Source organism: Gossypium hirsutum, chromosome A10, assembly GCF_007990345.1.
Source record: "Gossypium hirsutum isolate 1008001.06 chromosome A10, Gossypium_hirsutum_v2.1, whole genome shotgun sequence".
NCBI classification, from domain to species: Eukaryota; Viridiplantae; Streptophyta; class Magnoliopsida; order Malvales; family Malvaceae; genus Gossypium; species Gossypium hirsutum.
This window is the reverse complement of record NC_053433.1, coordinates 81,191,423-81,216,747: the sequence shown is the minus strand read 5'-3', so window position 1 is coordinate 81,216,747 and position 25,325 is coordinate 81,191,423. Positions and strand designations below refer to the sequence as shown.

General features: G+C 34.0%; 3 protein-coding genes across 7 annotated transcripts; 1 reads left to right on the top strand and 2 right to left on the bottom strand.

The window, feature by feature from the left end:
* Positions 1-233: 233 nt before the first annotated feature.
* On the bottom strand, positions 234-2,380 carry LOC107938755 (uncharacterized). Its single transcript, XM_041078878.1, has 7 exons — positions 2,123-2,380; positions 1,961-2,026; positions 1,814-1,846; positions 1,458-1,547; positions 1,176-1,232; positions 660-755; positions 234-553 (listed from the first exon to the last, which is right to left on the bottom strand). Exons 1-7 carry the CDS (start codon positions 2,162-2,164, stop codon positions 497-499), a joined length of 441 nt encoding a protein of 146 aa, XP_040934812.1. The 5' UTR covers positions 2,165-2,380; the 3' UTR covers positions 234-496.
* A 4,021-nt stretch (positions 2,381-6,401) lies between these two features.
* On the top strand, positions 6,402-8,841 carry LOC107896794 (40S ribosomal protein S4-like). Its single transcript, XM_016822070.2, has 5 exons — positions 6,402-6,573; positions 7,152-7,229; positions 7,321-7,501; positions 7,977-8,074; positions 8,199-8,841. The coding sequence occupies exons 1-5, from the start codon at positions 6,571-6,573 to the stop codon at positions 8,625-8,627; spliced, it is 789 nt and encodes a 262-aa protein (XP_016677559.1). The 5' UTR covers positions 6,402-6,570; the 3' UTR covers positions 8,628-8,841.
* An 872-nt stretch (positions 8,842-9,713) lies between these two features.
* LOC107896795 (54S ribosomal protein L51, mitochondrial) lies at positions 9,714-15,614 on the bottom strand. 5 transcript variants are annotated; one of them, XM_041078877.1, is made up of 4 exons: positions 12,967-12,984; positions 11,477-11,556; positions 10,196-10,302; positions 9,714-10,059 (listed from the first exon to the last, which is right to left on the bottom strand). In XM_041078877.1, the coding sequence occupies exons 2-4, from the start codon at positions 11,554-11,556 to the stop codon at positions 9,887-9,889; spliced, it is 360 nt and encodes a 119-aa protein (XP_040934811.1). In that variant the 5' UTR covers positions 12,967-12,984; the 3' UTR covers positions 9,714-9,886. The 5 variants fall into 5 exon arrangements, with proteins under 5 accessions (XP_040934811.1, XP_016677561.1, XP_016677563.1 ...); XM_016822072.2 differs by lacking the exon at positions 12,967-12,984 and adding an exon at positions 12,189-12,412; XM_016822074.2 differs by lacking the exon at positions 12,967-12,984 and adding an exon at positions 12,096-12,198.
* Between the last annotated feature and the right edge of the window lie 9,711 nt (positions 15,615-25,325).

Here is a 25,325-nt window from a genome sequence, read left to right as displayed (position 1 = left end):
CCAAACTTAAAAGAATATTTATTTGTAAGCATTTCACCGGTTTACTTCAACTCAATTATTGATTAATTTTTAATAAACATAAATTCAATAACCATTACTATTATCTTCTGAATATTGTACTGAATTTTAGACAATTTTTTATTTTGAGAAAGGAGTTCATCATAAATGCATCACCCCTTGTCTAGTTCTCTAACCAAAGCAGGATAAACAGAATGGAACAAAAGAACATCAAGTAAAAAATAGCTGTATCTATCGAACACTGCATTTCAGGGCTTAAATTAAGCATATGTCCCAGTCCATGATCACACAATTTTGAGACAAGATTGGAAGTTCATTGTAGTTTAGATAATTGATTTATACATGGAATTAATTTCAAGTGTTGTTTACCTCTGATCCTATAGGCTGATATACCACAGACTTGCTATTTCCAAAGTTGAAAACTACCCTCACAGCCGTTAATGTATTAACAAAAAATAATAAGACATGATGTAACTATCTAAGATGTGGGCTCGCTACCGCTCGGCTCATCCAACATCTCAACCACAGGAGCATACTGCACAAGTTAAAAGCAGGAATGGTGAGGGATGATGTTGTTTATATACATATATAGAGAGAGAGAGAGATTGAAGTTCATGGAGATGAAAAAATCAGAGAGAGACCTCATCATTCTCTTCAAAGTAGATTCCATCAACTGCACTTTTCTGCTGGAACTCCCATCCTAAACTATTTTCAAGCAGCTCTTTTAATTTCCTTGTCTGCAAAATTCACATATATTGAAACTCAGGATTTTCACTTCACATAATTTACTTATACCTGCCGCTTGCAAATAAATAATTGCAGGGGACTAAAAGTCATCCACATTCTCCCATCAGATACTAGCCAAATCACCCAAGGATTTTAAGGGTTTTCATATACACACAGTTCAGGCAGTCTTTATATCTAACAATCAGGTTTAATTAGTTAAATATTGAAGATAAAAAGTACTATATGAATAATAAGCCTAGTCTCCATTTGTCACCATTGACTCCTTTTAAGAGGAGGAAAAAAAAAGGAAAGGGATAACTATATGGAAGAAATAGGTGAAGTGTAAAAACCTTCCTAGTTCGTAACATGCTTTGGCAAGTATAAAATTGGTAAGAATTGAAACGTAGAAAAGCAAGGCTTAGAACACATACCCATGAGAGAAGATCTCCATCAACAACTGAAGCATCTTGCACTAACAAAAAGAAATCCTGTGATTCCACCATCAAACTACTTATCAATTTTGGTGTAGGCTAATGTTACTAAAAAATGGTTACTTTGAAGTTAGGTACAAATGAAACAATAAGTCAGGTGATCCTATTTCTAACTAAATGCCAGAACTTGACAAAAAGATGCAGGTTTCAACTATTTCAAGGAAAAATAATCATGCTAACAATTAGTCAGCACAACTACACATCTAAAAATCATGAAACTACCTTGCAGAAGCAGTGCAGAAAGCTATCAGAAGAAAACCATGAATCATCCAATAATGCTGATGTCCCTGCCTCTCCAACACTACGATCTTTCTGAAGTCCATATTTTAGATATTAACACTAAACTATAAACATCAAGACAGGAAAAAGTGCATCATGTGTTGTTGACAGACAGCATATGCTGAAACTAAGAGAGAAAAAAGATAGCTCCAATTCGGTATGCATAAACTTGAATGGAATAGCAAATATTTGTTGATCTAGGCATACAGCTCTTACCATAATGTACATAATTATATAGTTAAGGCAAATTTACCCAAAAAAGGATCCCAAACAAAGAAACGATAAATTCAGAAAATTACCTTTGTGAACAACTGACTCCTTGCTTGAAAAGGCTGCAAAATATATACAACGGAAAAGTCAAGGCCAAATAAAAATAACAAATCCATTTTCTATATACTAGCATTAAGTAATTTAAAAATGAAAACAAGCCAAACAGTTGAATATACATGAAGGGAGGAAACGTTTTTATTGTAGTTAATCAACACAATCCTCTGGCAAGAAGAGAGTTTAACCTGTAACATTTCATGTCCAAACAATGTTAAAGAGGGAAGAAGAAAAGAAATGAGATCACTTTGGATACTATAATTTAACTGTCTAAGTGAACTCACAGTGTTGATATCAATATCCGGAAAGATGTTCTTGAACACCATAGTCGTGAGCCTTAATTGTTCATCTGCTGCTGCAAAACCAAACAGAACAATCTGCCCAAAGATATATTTAGAATTACTACCATGAAGGTTCCATACAAGTTAAGGCATAAACTCAAAGAAAGAACAAGGTTTCAATCTCTCTTTAGTTATGTTTTAATACAAAAAAACACCACAATATTTGGCTCATAAAAAGACATCCATTTCTAAGTTATACAAGCAGCTAAGAATTACAATAACCTTAAAAGTTCTACTGCTGAGACAGTGTGAGTAGAAGAAATTACCAAATGAGGATTCTTGAAAAGATCCTACGGGCAACGAGGGCGCAATTGAGAGTAGGGCCTTGAGGGGTCTTTGCAACCCTAAGGACAGGCGAAGTTTTGATTTTAGATAAAATGAGGAAATGGGTTACACCCATTGGCCCTGCAACATTCAAAAAGTCTTTCAAATTGTTCCTTTTCTTCTCCTGCAACCATTAAACAACGGCAAACAATAAACCTAGTTGAAGGGACAACTTATAAAACAACAAAATTTCATTTTTTTAAACAAAAAAGAGGGAAATGAATTACCTTGAGTTTGAGAGCAGTATAAGGAAGCATCAATTTTCTCAAATCCATTTGAAGTTGCCTAAGAGGACCAGGAAGCTTCCCCCTCGAAAACATAAAACTATTCCGGATTTTATTCCCTGTGATATGGTCTACATTCGGTTGCTGTTGCCACAACTTGTTCGAATGGAGTATTGAAAGAGGAGAAGGATTTAGGGCTGGGTTTTTGAAGAAAGGGCAATTTTCTCTGGCAACTGCTGTTGGGATTACTCACAGGCGATCTGAGACGGTGGATATTTGGTTCGAAGAAAACTGCTGTTGATGTTGGGAGGGAGAGGGTGGGGTGGAGCTGCAGATTTTGGCTGGGGAGGGTAAAACAGAAACGATTAGCTAATCCTTACTGAAGCAGAGAAAATGAGGAATACATCCGTATTGTAATAGGCCTGTAATACGCAATACATCAAACCAAACAGTGGGAATTAAGTGAGGTCCACGGAATAGGGGTGTAATGGCTAATCCATTACACCAAACCAAACATGCTCTCATTATTGTTTTATAAAACCTTTTACAGAAAATTTGTTTTTTGACCATATCTTTGGTTTGGCATAGTTATAAATGATATTTTTTTATTACTTTTAATATATATTCGTCACGCAGATTTACATATGCCCTAATTACAAATAATGCATAAATTACTTAATTGTGAATTTTTTTTAAAAAAAAATTTAGAGTACAAGACACTTTAGATTTTAGTGTAAAATAAGTGTACCCATATATGATTTCAAGAATGCTCACCTACCCTTAAAGTTTGGAAAGAAATTTGTAAACCTCTTTTAACATTTACTTATTAAACAAATTTTAAATGACAAGACAATTATACCATTGTTTTTATTTCTCTATGTATTTTCTATTTAATTTATTTATTTCTCTATTTAAAATAATAAAATTTAATTACATATTAAAGTACTATGTAATTAAATTTTATTTGATTTCAATTAAAATTAAATATTTCAAATTTATATTTAAATAAGTTATATATTAACTTTGATATAAATTCATTAAATTATTTGTATAAAAAAATTATTTGCAATTCACCTGGTTGAGATTGTGGATGACAGGGAGCACATATGGTTGTATTAATATTAAATAATTTGTTGTACTTATTTTGGTAAGATTTATCATTTTAGCACGTTGAACTTACTAAGCTTCAATGAGCTTACTTGTGTTATTTTTTGTTCTTGTAGAAACTTTGAAGGTTGGACGGTCAGATCGGCACTCAAGTCACACTATCCACTCATTTTCAGTAGTTTTTGGAACGTTCATTTCAGATTATATGGCATGTAATAGGCTTGTATGTCATTATTATTGTTTTGATATGTAAATTGTTATAGTATGATTTTAAGTACAAGTAGTTAACCTAATATGATTTGTGAACTAAGGAAGATGTTTTAGTGCAAATATATGGTATGTGTTAATGGAATGTTGTGATTGAGGTGCCTATGTTTGGCATATTGGTTGAATGTTAGATTGTGTGATTTAACATACTTTGAATGATAGTTCTTTTTGTTGTAAAATTGTATATACTTTGAATGATAGTTCTTTTTGTTGTTCTTTTTGAATGTTAGAGTCTAAGTAAGCTTGAAATGGTAAACTTGTTGTTTAAGGTTCATTTTGAGTTCACACAGCCTGAGACATGGGCATGTGTCATTTGATGAGTTCTTTAGGGTGCAAGTCAGTAAGTTACATAGCCGTGTGACCCTACTTAGAGAGTTACACGAGTGAGGACACGGGTTAGGACACGACTGTGTGTCCTTAGTTCGATTTGTTACACAGGCATGTGTTTCAATAGTGTGAGGCATATGGCCTGGCCACACGGCTGTGTGACCCCTGTTTTGCAAATTTTGCATTTTTTACTAAACTTTCTAAACTATTTCAAATTGGTCCCAAATTGTTCCTAGGTTATTTTTAGAGCCTTGAGGGCTCAATTTAAGGGCAACATGCATGTGTATGGACGATTATTATGTGTTTATAATATTGAATGGTATAATGTGTAAATGATTCTGATTGTTTAGTAATACTCTATAACCCTAATACAGTGACGGAGACGGGTTAAGGGTATTACACTAACACACAGCCTAGCACAAGGAAATGTACCCTACTTAGTGAGTTACACGGGTGAAGACACGGGCTGGGACACGGTCGTGTGATCCCTATTTCTAATTTTTCTACTTTTCCCTAACTTTTCATTTTGTTTCAAATTAGTCCTGAATTGTTTTTAAACTATTTTAGGGCTTTGATGGCTCGATTTAGGGAATGTATGTGATTTATCGGTTCATGATATATTTAAGTTATTGAATGTTATGATGTTTAAATGTTTTCGATTGTATGGTAATACTTTGTAACCCTAATCCGACAACGGAGCCAGATTAGGGGTGTTACAATAAATTATATATTAACTTTGATATAAATTCATTAAATTATTTGTATACAAAAATTAATTAGTTAAAAGCTCAATTCGAAAAGAAATTGATTACAATAAAAAATAAAAAGGACTCATTTTAAAATTAACTCTATGATTAAATTAAATTTCAAAGATTTAATAAGTACTTACATAAAAATGGTAAATTACACCATTAGTTGTTAAACTATGAGTAAGTTTTTGTTTTGGTCACTTAACTAAAAAAGTTACAATTTGATCACTGAACTATTCAAAAGTTTTCATTTAAGTCTTGGTTGTTAAAGTCGATGCTATATGACTTCCTTTTTTGCATTACTTACACTAATCGAAAGCTCTCTTTTCCCTTTTCTTTTACAATTCAATTTTTTTCATGAAACAATTTTAGATGTTATGAATCTACAAATCAAAATCCAAACAACTTTTTTTCCAATCTTCGACATTGACTGTCAGATTGATTTGGATTTAAGGTATGTTCTTCTACTTGTCAATGGATACTGATCAACCGTATCAATTGTCAAAGCATTGCTTAGAGCTCGCTAGTGAAACTTTTTTTTTTTAAAAAAGTTAACAACTTAGTAACTTAAATAAAAACTTTTGAATAGATTAATGACTTAAATAAAAACTTTCAAATAGTTCAATGATCAAATTGTAACTTTTTTTTAGTTAAGTGACCAATATAAAAACTTACCTATAATTTAATGACTAATGATGTAGTTTACCTAAAAATTATTAAAAATTATTAATATATATATAATTATGATTCATAATGGTTTTTAAACAACAATTTTACATCCAATTACGCTTTATCTTAATGGTATGTTTATTGCTATTCTTAACTTATATTTATTCTAATTTATAATTATAATTGTAGGTGTAACTTTAAAAAAAAACTTACATATATTAATTAAAAAATATATTATGCATAATGTAATTTATAATTATATTTAATAATTAAAATATTTTTATAACTAATTATAAATTTATTATGTTAATTAATTTTTTTTATATTTATTTCCTTTCATACGAGTGTAGCATCACATTTTCTAGTATTTGTTTTTTAATAAAATGCTTAGAATTACCAATAAATACCAACTCAATAACGCGCTTCAGCGCACTCGAACCCATGTCCTCCTACATTGGCAACAATATCGATGTCAACTGAATTAAGACTCAATCAATTTTAATAAGAAATTATTAGATATAAATATTGAAGATAAATTTTTTTTTAACTTGCAAATTTTATTTTAGAAAAGTTGGGCTTTGATCCGCCACGTTAATAAAATCAAGTCGATTTAAACCCTATTAAGCCCATATATAAGTTAAAACAAAGCTAGGGTTTTGTCTCCCCCTTGTTCGCATTTTCTTAAGAAGAACAACTTTCAGCTGAAACAGCCGCTTCCTCCAACATGGTTAGCTTCTTCCTCTTTTTTTGAACCTCACTTCGCTCACTTGGACTTGTTCCCACTCTTTACTTATTACTTCAGTTCTCATATTTCCTTCTGTTTGCTTTAAATTTTCTTTTAAGATTTGTTTGATGAGTTTGTTGAATCACTGTGTACTTGTACATATTTCTATAAAAAATTGAAAAAAAATGTTTCTTTTGTTTTTATAACGCTGATTTTGGCTTCTGGGCATTTTTGGGGTTATTTACAAAATTATATTTGATTTTTTTGTCTGGTTAATATCTTATTACTGTTGTATGGCAATAGCAGCTTTATACTTCTAAATATTGTTTTACATGTGATGGAGAAATAAGAAGTTTAGTTGCTGAAATTGGAATGTTAGATCAAATGTTTGTTGTTGATTTCGTGTTATGGTATTTTTAAAATGGTTTGGGTTTCTTTGATAATTGGTTTATAATTGAGTTTTTTGAATGTGTCAACTCTCCTTTGTTTTAAATTTGGGTCCATATATTGTTTTTAATGTGAAAATTCATGTGCTTTAAACAATATAAATTTTGGCTTTATTTAAAGTTTTCTCCTTACAGGCTAGAGGGTTGAAGAAACACTTGAAGAGGCTCAATGCCCCCAGGCATTGGATGCTTGACAAGCTTGGTGGTGCATTCGTATGTTGTTTTCCCGAGCTTTCTTTTGGCTTCCTTACCAGTCTGATACTGCTTCATTTTAATTTTGTGTTCATTGTATTTGTTAATGCAGGCGCCAAAGCCATCGTCTGGACCCCACAAGTCGAGGGAATGTTTGCCACTTATTCTCATTCTGCGAAACAGACTGAAGTATGCTTTGACATACAGAGAAGTGATTGCTATTCTTATGCAAAGGCATGTTATGGTAGATGGGAAGGTTAGGACTGATAAGACCTACCCTGCTGGTTTTATGGGTATGTGGGACTTGCCATTGTGAATCAATAAGTACTTTTATTTTGTGGAACTTGCCATTGTGAATCAATTAAAGTACTTGTATTTTTATTCATATTATAAAATCATATAAAGTAGGCTCTAGTATCTCAGATCTCTGCATGTCTTAGTAAAAGCCATTGTTGCTCTTCCTCTGCATTTTTCTTGAAATACCTGTTTTGATGCATATATCCGGGCATGGGTTTGGGGATAAGACCTCCCAAATACATGTAAAATTTGGAAATATTGAACATACTTGTGTCAGAGAGGCATACTCGTAACTAACACTCATATTTGAGTCTGACTAAGTAGCTAAAAGTATTTTGCACTGGTCCAGGGTTCACTATTTTATCCTAGGTTTTGAAATTCATGGGTTATTACTGGTACCATGTACTTCACTCACTGAATCTTTTGGCTGAAATTCATGGCTCTTAACTGTCCCTTGTTTCTTACTACCAGATGTTGTGTCAATTCCCAAGACAAATGAGGACTTCCGTCTCCTTTATGACACTAAAGGTCGTTTCCGCCTTCATGCCATCACTGGTGATGAGACTAAGGTTTTTATTAATGGGACATTAGTTTGTTATGTTTCATGTTACTGTTCGATCTTCAGTATCTACGTTTACCCTGTTGTTGTCTTATAATGATTTGACATAGTTTTGTTGAATTCATATTCCGCAGTTTAAGCTCTGCAAAGTTAGGTCTGTCCAATTTGGCCAGAAGGGTATTCCATACCTGAATACCTACGATGGACGCACAATACGCTACCCAGACCCTTTGATCAAAGCCAACGACACCATCAAGCTTGACTTAGAGAGCAACAAAATTGTTGATTTCATTAAGTTTGATGTTGGGAATGTTGTCATGGTCACTGGTGGAAGGAACAGGGGACGTGTTGGAGTGATTAAGAACAGGGAGAAGCACAAGGGTAGCTTCGAGACAATCCATGTACAAGATGCTGCTGGACACGAGTTTGCAACTCGTCTAGGCAATGTCTTCACAATCGGTAAAGGAACAAAGCCATGGGTTTCGCTTCCCAAGGGCAAGGGTATCAAGTTGTCGATCATTGAGGAAGCGAGGAAGAGGCTTGCTGCTCAGGCTGCTGCTTAAACCTATCATATCTGGAGTTTTTTTTTTGTCGAAAGACTTGTTGGATGAATGCTGGCTGGTCCTGTCCTAGCTTTTGTAGGGTTTATGGATTTGCTTTTTATTAATGTTTTTTTTTCTATGAATTTAGTTTAGTTACTCATTTGGTTTATGTTATATTTTGACTATCATTTATCACATTACAGTTCTTTCTGAAATCTATTGTTTTACTTGGATTCGTCCTTTTCTTTTATGATAAGCTCCTTTATGCTAAGGCTAAGGCATGGTTTTTGAAACTGGACCAGTTGGTCGGCCTGAAAACTGTCCTCCACACTGGTCTGCAATGAGAGGAACCGGTTCATCCGTGAACTGGTAAAAAATTGACCTGGTATTTTTATTTTCTGGTCCAAGTATATCCTAGCCCGAAACCCAAAAAAACATTTTTCAGCCCAAGTAACTTGAAACCGGCCCAAAGTATTTAGCCCAAAAATCTAAAATTATAAAACAAGAGAAAAAAATAAAAAGTAAAATAAAATTAAAGGCAGGGGGTCGGGGTCTCTGCCTCTGCCCTGCTCTACTGGTTGCTCTCCTTTTCTCAAATGAAAATCTGAAATAAAAGAACTGAAAATTCCAGACTTAAAAGAGTAAAGGAGGGGAGGGAATGGGATTTTACTTCGTAAATGAGAGTGAGGAAGAGAGAGCTTCTTTTCCATTAGTATAGACTAAATTTTGAAAAAAAAAATTCCACTTTCTCCGCCTCTTTGGTAATTCTCTACCTCTTTTCTTCCTCTTTCACTACTGCCAAACATAGTGTTAAAAGTTAGTGTTAAAAGTTTTTCTTTCGGTCTCTCATACCTTAACCAGTGGTTGATGGTTTAATTCTCACTCTATATATAGAGCAACTTTAAAATTTGTAATCAACATCTATCTTTTAATGGACCTATGAAATGCAGAAAATTAGTTACTGAGATCCCTCCGATAAATTCTTTGAGAAAAAAAAAACACTTCCAGCTTCAGATTATTTTTTGTCAAACAAGGATGCATAAGCATTAAACAATCACTTCTATGAGTAAATTAGTGGAGCAGAAAAAAAAAATCTAAGTAAAAAAATTATTAAATATTTGGGTCCAATCATCTATTATGACATCAATAGGCTTTGTCCATTACACAACAGTTTCATTTACCTCCGACGAGGGAATGTTTCGGCAAAGTTGCCTTCATGGCTAAATAGAACAACAAAGAAACATACTGACAAAATTTTGAACAACTTGTACTATTGTGTCTCAAAATTTCACATCAGTTGTCCATGTACCTTGCACACTGGGGTGTTTGGTTACATGCCTTGTCTTCAATTTCACCACCTTTCTTCCCAATGCGTTTCTTAGTCTGGTTGCATAAAGAAGGATATCTTCAGGAGTCATATTCTTCACGCATACCACCCGCTCGTTTTTGTTCTCTGAGAAATTGGCAAGATATATGTTTTAAACGGCTGAAGTATTTTTGGGAGAAAAACATGCATGTTCACATAGATATGGCTAAAAACCAATGCATGCGTGTATGCATTGTCTGAAACTCATCCAAGAATAACTTACTGTAAAAGCCCTTCAAATGTGGATGCTGCCCACGAATGAGCTCAGTAACCACCTCGAGCTGAGGGTTTTTCTCTTTAAAAGTCGGTAACTCCGACTCCATAAATGCCCTGGCATACCAATGTAAAAATTACCATGAAATTGAGAGTGATTTTGGAGAATTCAGCATCCATTTAAAGGAGAGGAACCATATTTGTACATGCTTCTCGTTATTATTAATTATAACAGTTGAACTTGAGACTACCATGGCATGAGTCGAAACCAAATGTTAACAAACCATCCTATGGCCTTGTTACTTACCTTACTTGAAAGGCATCTCAGTATTGTATCATTAAGTGATTAAAAACTTATTCATGTGATAACGACTAGCAAAAGCAGTCCATTAGATCTTAGCATCCCTGCAACATATTATTTTCAAGAATTCCTAAAGTCAATTCCCTCTCCAGCAAGGCCCAGAATACCCTCAGTCACAAGACAAAAGAAAAGGGTGGGAAAAGTGCTTCTCTCTTTCTTTTTATTTTGGTCCCAAAATACTTCAATGGACGATTAACAGCAAAGTTCAAATTTTCACTACTCTTTCACCAGGTAGCAGTGACCATCGGTGCATACACATGTAGAGATTACTTGAGTACCCTAATGTAACCCGAAGTGCTAAGCATTCAAATGTAGTTGTACAAATATTAAAGAAAGCAGCCTGTCTCAAGATGAAATCCATCATCATCCATGATATCCTGCTTAATCTATGAAATCCCACAACTTTGGTGATCACATATTTAATCACCTAAAACTAGATTCAGATCAGCCATAATATCATCAACTATCAAACCATCACATAACGTGCAGATGAAAGTGACATGAAGCTTAATACTAGCTTGATATAATGGTGTAGAAGCAAATTCATTCATTATTAGCAAATTAGCCAGCCTAAGTATACTCAGAAGTGGTTCGGTAGTTTAATTTATGTATAGGTACGAGTCTCCACAGTGTAAACAAGGATGATACCTAAAATTGAAATGCAAATCTTAGCACAAACTCTAGGCCGAAAATCAAGAAAACATTTAACAAAAAGGGACCTGCTTTATTAGGCAAACAAAGACATGAAGAACACATTGCAATGTTCAGAAAAGAGAAGTGCAACAAACATTGAAATTCAGAAAAGTACTTCACTCAAGAGGTGCCAAGCAAATTTACAAAAATTAATATTAGGCAGAAAGTTAAGAAGATAATACTCGAGGGGTTTATATAAAATTTAACAAGTGGAAAACAAGAAAAGTTGAATCATACCTGATGCCCCTGCTACTCCCTCCCCAATCACAATAGCTTACTATCAGTTTTTTAAGTTGCCAAACTCCTCGCAGTGCCATCTGCATTTTCAAAACATAAACAAATTATTAAGTAATTTTATGTTTAACCCATTTTTGTTTCTTTCTAAATAGCAATACAGCCAAAAAACAAATGAATTACACCCTTTTTTTTGCCAAAATTTTCCATAAAATTTAGAATATAATCCTAAGTAAACGAAAAAAAGAAATGAATCCATAATAATTCAAGGCACACTTTTGTTCCTGTTTCAGATTGCAATTAAGAAATGAAGTTTCTGTATTTAATCAAAAGGTCTAGCTACATATTTACCCACAAGTGAACAAAGACAACAACTCAGTCGAATCCTAAAACATGAAAATATTGAAATTTTATAAAAGATAAAAGATCCTTGGAAACCATACAAGTTTGAAGAAAAGAGGAAGAGGATAAAAACAAAAAAATACAACCTTTGAGAGGGATTTGAAATTTCACTACAAAGAGCTGAAAGTTCTAAAAAAGGAAAACCAAAACTCAACTAATTAAATTTATTCAACCCAAACAGATATAATAGCCAAAAAAATCAAGGAAAAAGGGATAACACCGGTAGCAACGAAGCGGCAATGGCTGAACCAATGGTCTACAAATGAATAAAGAGTAGAGTAACCAATGGTCTAGAGATGTATGAGTGACTCACCTATGATGCCGCGAAGTTACTCTCAGTTGTGAGTCTCCAAAGTGAAAGATACGGCGAAATTGGAAGAGACAGTAGAAAAAAGAAAAAAGAAAAAACTAAGTCCATAGGCCCAATAACTTGGGTTGAGACATTGGGTCTAATAAGATTTTAAGCTTATTAGGCCATTTCATTCTAATATTAACGAAATTTCGATTTGCTAGTATTGGATTGATTTGGATAATAATTATATATATATTTTAAGTTTCACTAGCAAAAGATAATATAGGACAAGTTCCAACCATAAACAATAAATAAAGAATTGGACAAAAATTATAAGGTGAGAGGGACACCACACATTACAATTGTTTATGATGAAATTCAAACTCAAATCTTAAAAGTTTAGAGGTTAGCTTTTGCTAAGACTTCATTAATAAAATAGAAAAAAAAATGTTATTTTTTCAAGTTTTAAAACAATGAACCAAACCTATGGAATAAATTCAGATGGGTTCAATTATTTTTAATTTAATTTTAATTAAAATTATATTTGATAAATTAACAAATTAAGTATTAAAAAGTTAAAAATTGGATTTAATTATCAAAATATTCTACCTTAATCATATTTTTTACCCAAAATTTAATCAAACAAATCTTTACTTTTTTTTACCTAAGTTAATCGGTGTTCCACATTCATTCAAATTTGAGTTATAAATATAATTACTGGTATAAAATATTTTTGTGGGTATAACCTAGACAGACAAAATTGCAGGAGTCATATATATGATTAACAATTACACTGTACCTTAGTGGGAACCCAACCAGATGATTTAAACTCCCTCATCTAACTCAAAATAATCATTTTTTACAAATCCTCCACTGCCACTTTTTGTACGACTTACACGCCACACCTTGAGGACTCCATCAAGGCTCCCGGTGCAGATGGTGCAACCATCTTCAACCTCCTCCCCTGCATGTCCCAAAAATGCTGTCACACATCTGATGGGTCCCCTGTGCCCAACCAAAACGGCTAGACATACATGTTGACCATCATGTTCCCTGCTCCACACCCTGCTAGACGAGTCTGCTGACCCACTGATTACATAGTTAGACACACTGGTTAAACACATGACTGCATGAGTGTGACCTTGGAGCGCACCACCGTATTGCAGTTGGCCCGATGCCCAGCCTTTCAGCCAGTAATGTACATACCCGTCGGTGCAGCCACCGTATAAGACTCCCCCGTCTGCGGTTAGGGTTAGAGTTTTGACGGGTGAGCATTTGGCTGGTAAGGTTACCATGAGTGAATGTGGCCATTCACCTCGGCAAAAATTGCGCCGCCAAACTCTGACGGTGGCGTCATCAGAGGCTGTGTAGAGTATTCCATCGTCGGCCACCACGATGGCGTTGATGGGCTCGGAATGTGCAGGGATGTTCTCAATGCATTTGAAGTCTGATATTTTCCAAACTTTCACGGTTTTATCAACAGATGCTGAGTATAGGATGTTATCTGATATATTGATTGCCAGTGATGTTATTGGCCCCATATGCCTCGTCTGCAAACCAATTGATCAATGTCTGTGAAATTTGTAATAAAATCATATACAAAGTATACCTAAATAATGTAAAAATCACAAATGCTATAAACAGTAAAGGGAGGGAGCAAAATATCAATTTCTGGAACCGTTCATACATTAATTACACATGCAACTCTAGTTTCCTTATTTAAGAACTCACCATATCCATCTTTGAACATAAGTGTGAAACACGAATAATTAAAAAGAAAATAAAAAATCGAAGTAAGCATAGATTGAAACTTGAAAGCTAGCTGATTTTCATTTCAATCTTCCCAACCATATCTCTCTGTGAACATTTATATAGTGAGAGAATTGACAACGATGTCTGTTTCTGCAGTATAAATTAGAAGTTGGTGACTACATTTTCATCAGTGAAATGCCCTAACCTAATATTACTTGCTATAATAACTTAACCAAAATTTCAGAAAATTAGTGCAATTTAAGGTCATAAAGAAGATAACCAATATCTATAGACAATAAATTGTGTGTCAAAGGTGTGAACTGTGACATGATATCCCCTTCCCCCTCGCCCTTCTTTTTCCATATCATTCTTCCTTTTCTCGGTCAATCAAAGTTCCTAACAACGTTCACATATAAGATCAATAAACACTCTTTTCCAATCCATTATTCAATTTTATGCAGTATGCCCATCACATTACATGTTTATAGCAAGAAAAGAAACTTTAGATTGGAAATTTTAGTGCGTCACATTCAATGCAGAAAGCTTGATATTTCTAAAATCAACTTAGGCAGATATTAGTTGAGAGTTGAATTTAAAGGGACCCCATTTACTTTCTCTGCTCCCCCATATGCTTGCTAAGCATTCACTCTCCCTATCATAAAGAAACCTTCATGTTCATTATTAGCCATGTTCCTCATTTTCAACCAAAACTCACCGGTCTGTTACCCCCACAACAATTCTACTTTAGTAGAACTCGAATGCATCTTGGACACGGACTCTTACACGAATATATTCGAATTTTATAAGATTTCTGTGTGCTTGGAGGGTCTCTGAAGGCTCAAATCCCATTCCCAAAGTATTACTCAAACGTGTTCGACGTCAGAGTAAAAGCAACTTAGCTTAAAATTGCTAAAACAAATAAATATCATAAATGCATAGAGCAAGATGAACAGCTAGCTGTAGGACATTACCATTTTATCTTTATTGGAAATGTAGCTCCGGACATAGCCGCTGGTCCGGGGTATTGTTGCCAACTTGATATGCTTCAGTGTACCATCCCATGTTCTTCGCCACACCCGAATCTTGGTATCACCATAGGCTGCAAAAACCCTTTCATGGGATACCGCAAGAGCAACAACCGTGGATGCTTTAGTCTTTAACACTCCACACTCTGAAAACTCAGGCAACTTCCAAATACGTATCAAGTTTGTATCGGAGCCAGTGTAAATGATCCCATTCGAGATAGCTATGGATAAAATCTGGCCATCTTTTTTAAGGACCGAAGATAGGCATTTATAGGAAGCATCAAGGCTGATGGTGTGGTTTGAAGGATTGGGGTTGAAAGTGCGGAGAGGTGAGGATAAAGGAGAAGTGTGCAGAGAAGGAGTGCTGTAACGAGGTGGGGAGCAATGGAAACCATTGAAAGAGGCTTCTTTGGTGGAGAGGCTTCTCAAGAAGCATTGACCTGTGGCGTCTCTTAGTGCAAAAGAGTGGTTTGGGGGAGAGTTTGAAGGGTCTAATGAGGCCATCTTTTTGTGATGAGTTGTTTCTCTTATTGCAAAAGATGAGCAGTTCGGAGGTGAGTTGGGGGAGTCCATTGAGGCCATCTCTCTCTCTCCAGTGCAATGCAATTGAAAGAGCTTTGTAAATGATTTCTGTTGTGTGGACCTTATGGCTGTCTAAATGCAAAGAAAATACATTTGGTAGCAGTGATTTCATGATGTGAAAGAATGTCATCAAATCTGTCGCAAAAACAAATGCTAGTACTGTCACGAACATGTAGGCAATGTTACATATTATATTATATTAATGACATTTCCAACTAAGCTTCTGGAAAACATAAATCATAGAGATTTTTCCTTAAATAATATAAGACTTCTATTCAAATTCTACAAATCCTTAATTCGAAAAAATACGTATTTAAACGCACTTAAATTTATAATTTTTTTTTGGTTACAATAACATTTATGCTGTTTAATAAAACCCAATAAATTATTTCCTACAGTTTCTTAAAAAAAACTATATATGAGTTTCATCTACAATATGTTGAGTTTTGATGAACATGGTAGAGTTGGATGATCTTGATACTAAAATTGTGATTTATAAATGTAATATTGGTCATAAAACTTGGAAGAGAATCGGTCCAAAAAATTTTAGGAGTAAGCTTAGGGTTGATCTTAGTATCAAAGGCGGATATAAGGGGCTGGCAAGTGCCTGGTGTAACAGCTCTTTTTTAGTCAAATCAGAATAGTGGTTTCGGGACCACAAATCTGAAGTCGAAATATTTATTTTATAATTATTATTTTAATGTCTACAGCATGACAATATGTTTGTATGAAAAATTCGTTAAGAAATTTTATGTTTGAATGCTCAATTCGGTAAAAAGGACTAAATCGCGTAAGGTGCAAAATTAGGATTCTACAAGTTAAAGGTGTTAAATAGCTAAGGAATCTTAAATTAGAGGTCCTTATGTCGTAAATAGACCATTTGAATTATAAGTGGACATAGTTAGACATCATTTTGATGATATTAATGGTTTTTCATTAAGGTTAAAATAGTCATTAGCATAATAAACTTAAAATAAATAAAACAAAAAGCAAAGTTAGTGTCCATCTTCTTCTTTTCCATGAATTGAAGAGAAGAAAGGCAAAATTTTAGGGTTCTTCATCCAGCTAAGACAAATTCATGCAATTAGATCAAGAAAAGTGAAATTCAGATCTAGATCGAGGGAAAAGTAAAGTTATCGACTAATCAGCCTGTTTCGTCGTTTTTACATCCAATGTTCGTTCGTATATTATAAGTTTTGATACAAATGTATTTCATATGCTTTGATATTGCATAAATTGTGAATACGAGACTATGGATATGATCGATAGTGATTTGATGATGGTTCAACATTCAAAATCCCGGTTGAACCTTAGGAATAGTTTAGGATACTAGTGACATGTCATTAGAGGATACATTGAGTTGGCTTCGGGACATGATATTAGCACTTCGAGTGCGAGTTATACCGATTTGGCTTCGGGCCATGAATATCAGTTGATTTGGCTTCGGGCCATGATATCAGTATTTCAGATATAAGCTACCTTGATTTGGCTTCGGGCCATGGTATAGGTACTTAGTGTGCGAGGCCCTTGAGTATCCGACTTCTATTCCAAATGGTTCATCGGGTAAATGAAAGATGTGATTGAATATGAGAATGATATGAGATGGTACAGGTACGTACGTGACATATATAAGCTTTGGTGTGAAGGAACTTGTAAAGAATGTGATTAATATCATAATTGTGTATATGAAAGGTTTGTTAGCTAATATATGCTAAATGTTGATATATTCAAATTGTTGATTTATAATCTTGAGATTGAATTAAGTTTATGGTATACAAGCTTACTAAGCTTTATAGCTTACTTTGTTTATTTTCTCGTGTTTTATAGTGTTATCAAGCTAGCTCGCATTCGGGGATCGTCGGAGATTGCTTCACACTATCCACCTATCACTTGGTACCTATGAACTTTGGTATTTTAAGTATATGGCATGTATAGGGACTTGGTCTTTTGGTATATGTATTTTGGCCAATTGTGTTGGTTTGTAAATATTAGGTTTGGTTTATATATACATAGCCATGTGAGTTGGCTTATAATGGTGATTTGATGATGTATAAAAGTGTGCAAATGGCCTTTGTTTAAGTTTAGGTAATTTGATGCATGTTTGAAAATGACCATATTGACGAATGAAAAGGGTAAACTTTGGTATGTATTTGAATTACATATTGTGATATGGTGAGTCTTGTATTTGTTGGTATTGAAATGGAATAAATGATGCTTGGTTGAAGTTGATTGATTGTTTATTTATGCCTTGTATTGGTACCAATTGGTTTGATGTAGGTGTGTACAAGTTTGGGTGAAAAATTGGCTTAGTAAATAGCTTATGTTTGTCCACATGGGCAGAGACACGGTTGTGTCTCTAATTTAGAAGGATTATGGATAAATTTATCTAATTTTAAAATTAGATATTGTATTAAAAAATTAAAATATAAAAATATATTTATATTTTATGAGTTTTATATTTAATTTATCTTATCTATCCACATAATTTTCAATATTATATTATATTTTAAATTAAATTAAAATATTAAATTTTCTAAAAAAGAGCTTATCTCTAAATGTTAAAAATTAAAATCTCACACACGCACACAAATATTCTTTCTTTTCTTTTTTTGCATGATTTTATCATTTTTCAGTAGCTATTATTATTATTATTATTATTATTTATCTCCAACAACTGTAAATGGGCATGAACTGTCTATCCTCTCCATATAAATGAATTTCAACAACAATACACATCCAAATAAAAAAATTAAAGAGATATCACTTTAGTTCTTCATTTTCTAATATATCACAACCACTATGGAAATGAAATTAATTGAAAGAACCTCTAAAAGTTTTCTGAAAAATCACACATAATATATAAGAAGAACGAAATAAATAGGAATGGGTGGTTACCATTAAACACTCTCTTAGGGTTTGAATGAGTGGTGCGTTTACCTGCAGTTAATATAAAAATAATGGTAACGGTGAGATTAAATAATGTAACGATAGTGTAGCGTAAGACAAAAAGTAAACTAAACGTACAACACCTCATCCCACCGTCCATCTAAACTCACCCTTAATCTCCTGTTAGTCAAAAGTTCTAATACTAAATATATAAAATTATTTAATCTTGTATTATGAAATTAAGAACCACGAATATATGTAACATATTTGTTTAATAAATAAATATTCTCATAAAGATGTAATTGTGTATTTTTTTAAACTACAAGGGCTAGGTGTATTTTATTTATACCTTAGGGACAACTGTTTTTTTTACTCAAACTTTTATTTATTTTTATTTTTAAAATTTTATATTTACTTTTAAAGAGTAAATATAAATGTAAGGATTAAATTAACGAAAATTATTTTTTTTAATAAATTTGTTCTACTTTTTTATTTTTTATTTTTATAAATGGTGTGTTAATAATGACAAAACTTTGGTCTTGTATACTTGGCAACCACCTAGTAAAGGTTAGTTCAAACCAAATATAGATAAGGCGTTCAAGGGTGATTCAAGACCACAACAAGGATTGGGTAATTGGAACTTTTCACCACATTCCAAGAGCGACGAGTGTGGAAGCTAAAGTTATGGACTTGTGATGGCAAGAGACTTGAACTTAGAAAACTTAGAGATAGAAGTTGGTGCTACTACTATCATATATTTTCTGTCTAATGAAAATACTTATTGTAATAGCCCAAATTTGACCGGGCTGAAAGCATAATATAAAAATTTAAATCCATTTAAAAAGTCCAATTACAAGACCCTACCCAGTAGGCCCACTGTTACTACCCAGCAACCCAAATAAACCCAATAACCCCATAGCCCGTTACAATAACCCAATACACCAATACAGTCATGGCCCAAATTCTTAGCAGGCCCAATGAGCCCCAAACACACAAGAAATCCTAGGGTTTCTTCCTAACTTTTTCCCTCGTGCCGTAAGGGATTCTGGAAGCTTCGGGGAGCGTCTGTCCAGCTCCCCGAATCGAGGCCATCAATGCAGTCAAGGCCGGGATCGTCAGCCATCATCGACGCCTTCGTCACCGCCACCATCAACACGCAAGACACGCCAGAATCTGGCGTTGGCTCCATTAGCGTGCAAACATCAGTGGTTGAGTGAGATTCTCGTGGGTTACCTGCAAACAAAAAGGAAACTAAAGAGATTTAGCATATCACAATCAAGGATATGATATAGCAGACAAAAAATGGAAAGAAATCTTTGATTTCTTTCCAGTTTATGTAATCACAGTAGTGGCTATAAAAGCCTTTCTTTTCACTTGTAAAGGAGGGGGGGAGAAGCAATAAAAATACAGAGGTTCAATACGAAAACAACAGATTCAAAGGTTTTACTATTTTTATTCTCTTTTATTTTCTTTCTTTTTTTATTATATACATACATGTATTTTTAATACAACAAACGATCCAGAAACAGATTTTTTAAAAAAAAGTAAAGAGAAAACAGTTCATTTTTGAGTTGTAATACAGGAAAATACTTTTAAAAATAAAGAGGAGAAATAATACCTGTGATTTGCCCGTAAAAAGGAGAAATTTTGAACCTCCGACCACCGTGTACGATGGCGCGTGAGGCGCGTGAACGGTGGTCATCGGCCGTTGTTGGAACTCAGGCCAGAGGACGGAGAGGGGTTTTCAGAGTTTTTTTTTAAAAGGGGGTGTTAGAAATGAATTTTAAAATCAGAATTTAACTTATATAGGGCCCAAGATCCGACCCGATCCGACCCGGATGGTCCGCGTGTTTTAAGAAAATGGGATAATTTCCCTTTAGTCCTTTCGTCTTTTTATCTGTCAAATTAAGTTTATTGCAATTTTTAATTTTTGCCCATTATTTTTATTTTGATTTCAATATGATCCCTGACCCTTTTTTAAACACAGAATCAAAGCGTTGACGTTTTGGGAATAGGGTATTTTGCCCAATGAGTCCCTTTCATTTTTCGAGCGTTGCAATTAGGACCTTAATCCAATGTTATTTCTTTTAAATTCGCCCTGTAATTTTATTGAATTTCAAATATAACCCTATATATTTATCATTATTATTATATATATATATTTTACATTGTTATTTGTTTTATTTTTTTAAACCTTATTTTTATGTTATATAATTATTTTATTATATATTATATATTATTATTATTTATTATATATTATTTTTCATAAATTATTATTATTTTACATTATTATTTATATATTATTATTATATTATATGTTTATTAATTATTAATTATATATTATTTTTATATATATATACTTTTATATTATACATTATAATTATATTATATGTTATTATGTCATTTTTATATTATTATACATTTTTATCTATACATTATTATCATTAAAGGTTTTAAACTTGTATTATATATTTATTTTTTATTTATATGTTAATAATTATTTTATTTATATTCTATTATTACACATTTTGAAGATATTATAATATTATAATTTGTATAATACGTAGATTTCATTATTAATTATTCATTTTAAACTTATATTTATATATATTATAATTATTTCATTATAAATATAAATAATTTTACATATTTCATATTCTATACATTATTTTACTAAACCAATATCTTTTATATTTTTTATGTAATTATTATTCTTACAATTATATTTTTTATTATATTATTAAATATCACATTTTATCATTTGTTTATATGATAAATATATTTTTTAAACTTTTATTATTATATAATATTTATTTTTACTTTAGTATTAATGTATTTTTGTTATGTTATGTAATATCTTAGACTTTTATATTTTATTTTCAAATGCATATTATTTTTTATGTACATTGATATATTGTATATCATGCATCATTTATGTGATTAAATATATGTTGAATTATATGTTTAGGGATTTTACCTATTTCATCTTTAATATGTATTCCGTTTTATGTATATTTTTCTTATTTAAAAATTGTCATGTTTTATTTCTTATATATGTTGATTAGTGTATGATATTTATGCCGTTATGCTCTTACTTTCCTATCATTGTAACATGTTATCTCGTATGTTATATTAATATGTACCTTCATGCATCGATTTAAAAATGAGACTTTAAACTTTTCAAAAAATATAAAAAGGCAATGCTCGGTGTTTGGAAGCTTCGAGAAAAGTAGTGCCCTAACTTATTGGGTTGCGACTTTTCTCGTGGAGTTCGAATAGTCAAGTACCCTTCTAAGTTTTTAAGATTTTTAAAATACGAGCAACTGTCTTGGGATTTCAAAGCGTTGTGTCCTAACTTATTGGATGTGGCGATTTGTCGTTTCGAGATAGGGATTTCCAAAAGGTTAACTTAGTGTCAATGTTTTGATACGAGTGAACCCAAATTTTCAAAATCAAAGTATTTTAAAGAGGATTACATCTTAAAATTTTTTAAATTTTCGACATTAAAGACATTTGATAATCAATTAGGCACCAATTGTTGGGCGTTACGAGGGTGCTAATCCTTTCTCGTACGTAACCGACTCCCGAACCCGTTCTTTTATTTCATGGACCAAAACTAATGATTTTAAAATAAAATGTTTTAAAGGTGATCCAATCACACCTAAAAAGATTGGTGGCGACTCCCGTTTTCGTTTTTTAAAATCGATTCCCATTTTACAAAACTCGATTTGAAAATGGTTTCGACAGCTTGGCGACTCCACTGGGGACTAATAAGAGAGTCAAGTCGTGTAATTGATTATCTCTTGTCTTAATGTCGGAAATTAAAAATTTTAAAATTTAATCCTCTTTGCATTACATGTGTTTGTATATTGCATGTGTTGCTATATTCTAATACGCATTGCATTTACATGACCATTGTGGTCACACCTTTAAGTGGGAGTGAGAAGCTACGCCTTCGTGAGGTTTTCGCCTCCGTGCAGGATAGTGGATCACTTTCGGAATACAACCGTACCTATGGTTTCGTGAGATTTTCATCTCCGTGTAGCCTTAGGGAAATGTATTCCCCTGAACTGAACTCGATTTAAATGAGCCTATAATGGGTGAGAATCGAGGAATCTGCTGGTTCAGGTACCTCAAACTTTAGAACCAACCTCATATCGAAAGACCGTATGAGCCCAACTTAGTTAGGTTTAAACTTTAGATATTACCCTTATAAGTTATCGTTGAAATTTTTTGATATCATGTGATACTGACTATTTCTTTTCTTTTGTTTGCATGTCATTTTGCATTTACAAAGATATCGATTCGCGATCAGTTTCTAAGTTAGCAAGTTTTATTATGGAGAACGGACTTCTTGATAGAGTGGAAGGTAACGCCAACGTCCATAAATGGTCCGAGCAAACTCAACTAGAAAAGGAAAATAGTATAGCTGAGGGATACGTGTCAGAGTTGTCAGATTACACTCGTATTAGTGTCACACAGAATAATCTTCAGGAACTTAAGGAAATATTGGATCAGTGGGGCAAAGAGACCAAGCAGTTATTCTACGGTAATTACGGAGACTTACCTTACTTACTTGATGTTCAGGTAGACGAACATTTATTCCGAGCCCTTGCTCAGTTTTGGAACCCGGCGTACAGTTGCTTTACTTTTGGAGAAGTAGACATGGTACCTATTGTGGAGGAGTACACTGCCTTGCTTCGTTGTCCCAGATTTCAGAACGATAGGATCTATTCTCGAGCTGCATGTGTCCCTACTTTTTGGAAGAAATTGATGATTATTATGGGGATAAGCGAGCAGTGGGCCACGGCCTGAATTAAAGAAAAAGGTGAGTGCAAGTGTATTTCGTGGGATGCTTTGAAAGACTTGATTCTGACACACCCCGATGAAACGAAGAAGGTAGATGTTTTTGCCTTAAGTTTGTATGGATTAATGGTTTTCCCTAGGGCTTTGGGATATGTGGATGAGGCAACCACGGATCTTTTTCATCGACTCAGTAAAAAGGTCACTTCTGTCCCTGCAATATTGGCAGAAACATTCAGGTCTTTAGGTGCATGTAGGAGGGTTGGTGCTGGCAGGTTTATAGGGTGTGCTCAGTTACTTTTGACTTGGTTCTACAGTCACTTTCGGTTAATAGACAAGGTGGTTTGTCGGGTCTTCTTCGAGGATTATTCACCGTTGAAAGATATAGTAGCTTCAACCAGGAGAGTTGATGTTCCAGAAGAGAATTGGATAGCGCTACTTCAGAACCTTCAGTCGAAAGATGTTGAGTGGAGGGCTCCGTGGATAATACCTGGTGAGGTTCTTTACCGATGCGGCAGTTTTGATTGGGTACCCCTATTGGGAATTTGGGGTGCCATTGGTTATGCCCCATTGCTTGTATTAAGGCAGCACGGGTTGAGACAGTTCGTGCCAGCGACTCATGGGTTGGCTCAAAGTGAATTTGTATACAGAGGAGCCGATTACAAGAGGAGGGTTAGTGAAATTTCTAGTGCTTGGAAGAAGACTTATCGATTGAGAGGAGTAGTTATTAGCCCCGCTACGACACCGGAATATGTAGAATGGAAAGGTAGAAGGGTTAATGATAATATCCCTAAGCCAAGTGTGGAATGAGCTCGACCAATGGAGGAATATTTGCAAGTAAGGCCCTCAGAGTTAGAAATTATGAAGCAGGAGTTCGAGAAACAAAGCTTGGAGTTCGAGAAGAGGATAGCAAAGCTCGAAGAAGAAAAGATGTACTTGAGTTTGGACGTTGATGTTCAAAAGATGGAAGTCGAGAAGAGAAGAAAGAAAAGAGGAAGATTGAGGAAGATCGAGATGATTTAAAAGAGCATTACAAAAAGGCACAAGTATCCTTGAGAAGGGCGAGAGTAGGAGGATCTTCAGAGCAGTTGCAGAAAGAAGTCCAAGAGGAAAAGGCTAGAGCCGAGTATTGGGAGAGGAAGTTCCAAGAGATGCAGGTGCAGAGTTTGGCATTAGAGGAATAAAATAAAGGGTTGAAGACTAGGGTAACTGAGCTTGGAAGATCCTTACGTTGGTACCAAAACCATAACTCTAAGGTTGAGTTAAAAAAACTAAAAAGCAAGGTTAAGGATTTGGAGGTGGCATTGCATGACGGTGAACTCCGGGTTGAGCAGCTCAAGGCGCAAGAGAATTATCTGAGGGGAGAGCTACATTAGGCTAGAGGACAGGTCAGAGAAAGGGATCATGTCATTGGTGAAGCCATAGCCCAGATTCGAATGGTTGCTGAGTATGTACAAGACTTGGCAATTCGAGCTGATGTATTGAGTCTGATGTATTCATCATCGTCGGATGTAGGACGAGAGTTAGCCCTTTTATTGGATAGAGTTAAAGCTTTGGGCCTTAGGGCGAAAGCGTATTTGTAATCCTCTTATATGTAAAGATATTCTTTTTCTAAATAAAATTTTCTAAACGAAGTTGAACCAGAATCGATATTCTTTTTACATTTATGCATTTACATCTCATAGCATTTCATCACATCATTTGCATTCAAAGTTATAGAAAGACCCTGATTAGTTAAAGTTTACTTTCAAAGGTAGAAAAGAAAATATGGAAATCACACATCCTTACGGCACTCGTACTAAAACTAAGAGCATGGATCAAAGGTTCGAGCAATTACAAAAAGACATGCAAGATCAAATGCAAGAACAGTTGGCCAAAATGCAGAATGAAATGAGGGAGCAGATGCTAGAGGCTCAGAGAAACATGATGGCTGAAATGGTTCAGCTACTAAGAGCCACTGATAAAGGAAAAGCTCCCATGGTGATCACTGAAGAGGAGAGTGAACGTCCTCCTCCGGGTTTTACTCCGCCTCATGTGCCTCTACAAACCGAGGCACATCCTAGAAGGCCATCTGTCACCGTGAAGCCTCAACATGGGCCAGTGGATGCTG

Coding starts and splice junctions, on each gene's coding strand:
- LOC107938755 (XM_041078878.1), bottom strand. CDS start 2,164: ATGGTGTTCAAGAACATCTTTCCGGATATTGATATCAACACT. Junction 1,548..1,813: donor GGAGTCAGTTGTTCACAAAG/GTAATTTTCTGA, acceptor TATGGACTTCAG/AAAGATCGTAGTGTTGGAGA. Junction 1,233..1,457: donor TTCTGCACTGCTTCTGCAAG/GTAGTTTCATGA, acceptor GTGGAATCACAG/GATTTCTTTTTGTTAGTGCA.
- LOC107896794 (XM_016822070.2), top strand. Junction 7,230..7,320: donor ACAAGCTTGGTGGTGCATTC/GTATGTTGTTTT, acceptor TTGTTAATGCAG/GCGCCAAAGCCATCGTCTGG. Junction 7,502..7,976: donor CTACCCTGCTGGTTTTATGG/GTATGTGGGACT, acceptor TCTTACTACCAG/ATGTTGTGTCAATTCCCAAG.
- LOC107896795 (XM_016822071.2), bottom strand. CDS start 15,526: ATGGCCTCAATGGACTCCCCCAACTCACCTCCGAACTGCTCATCTTTT. Junction 13,718..14,890: donor TTTCCAATAAAGATAAAATG/GTAATGTCCTAC, acceptor ATTGGTTTGCAG/ACGAGGCATATGGGGCCAAT.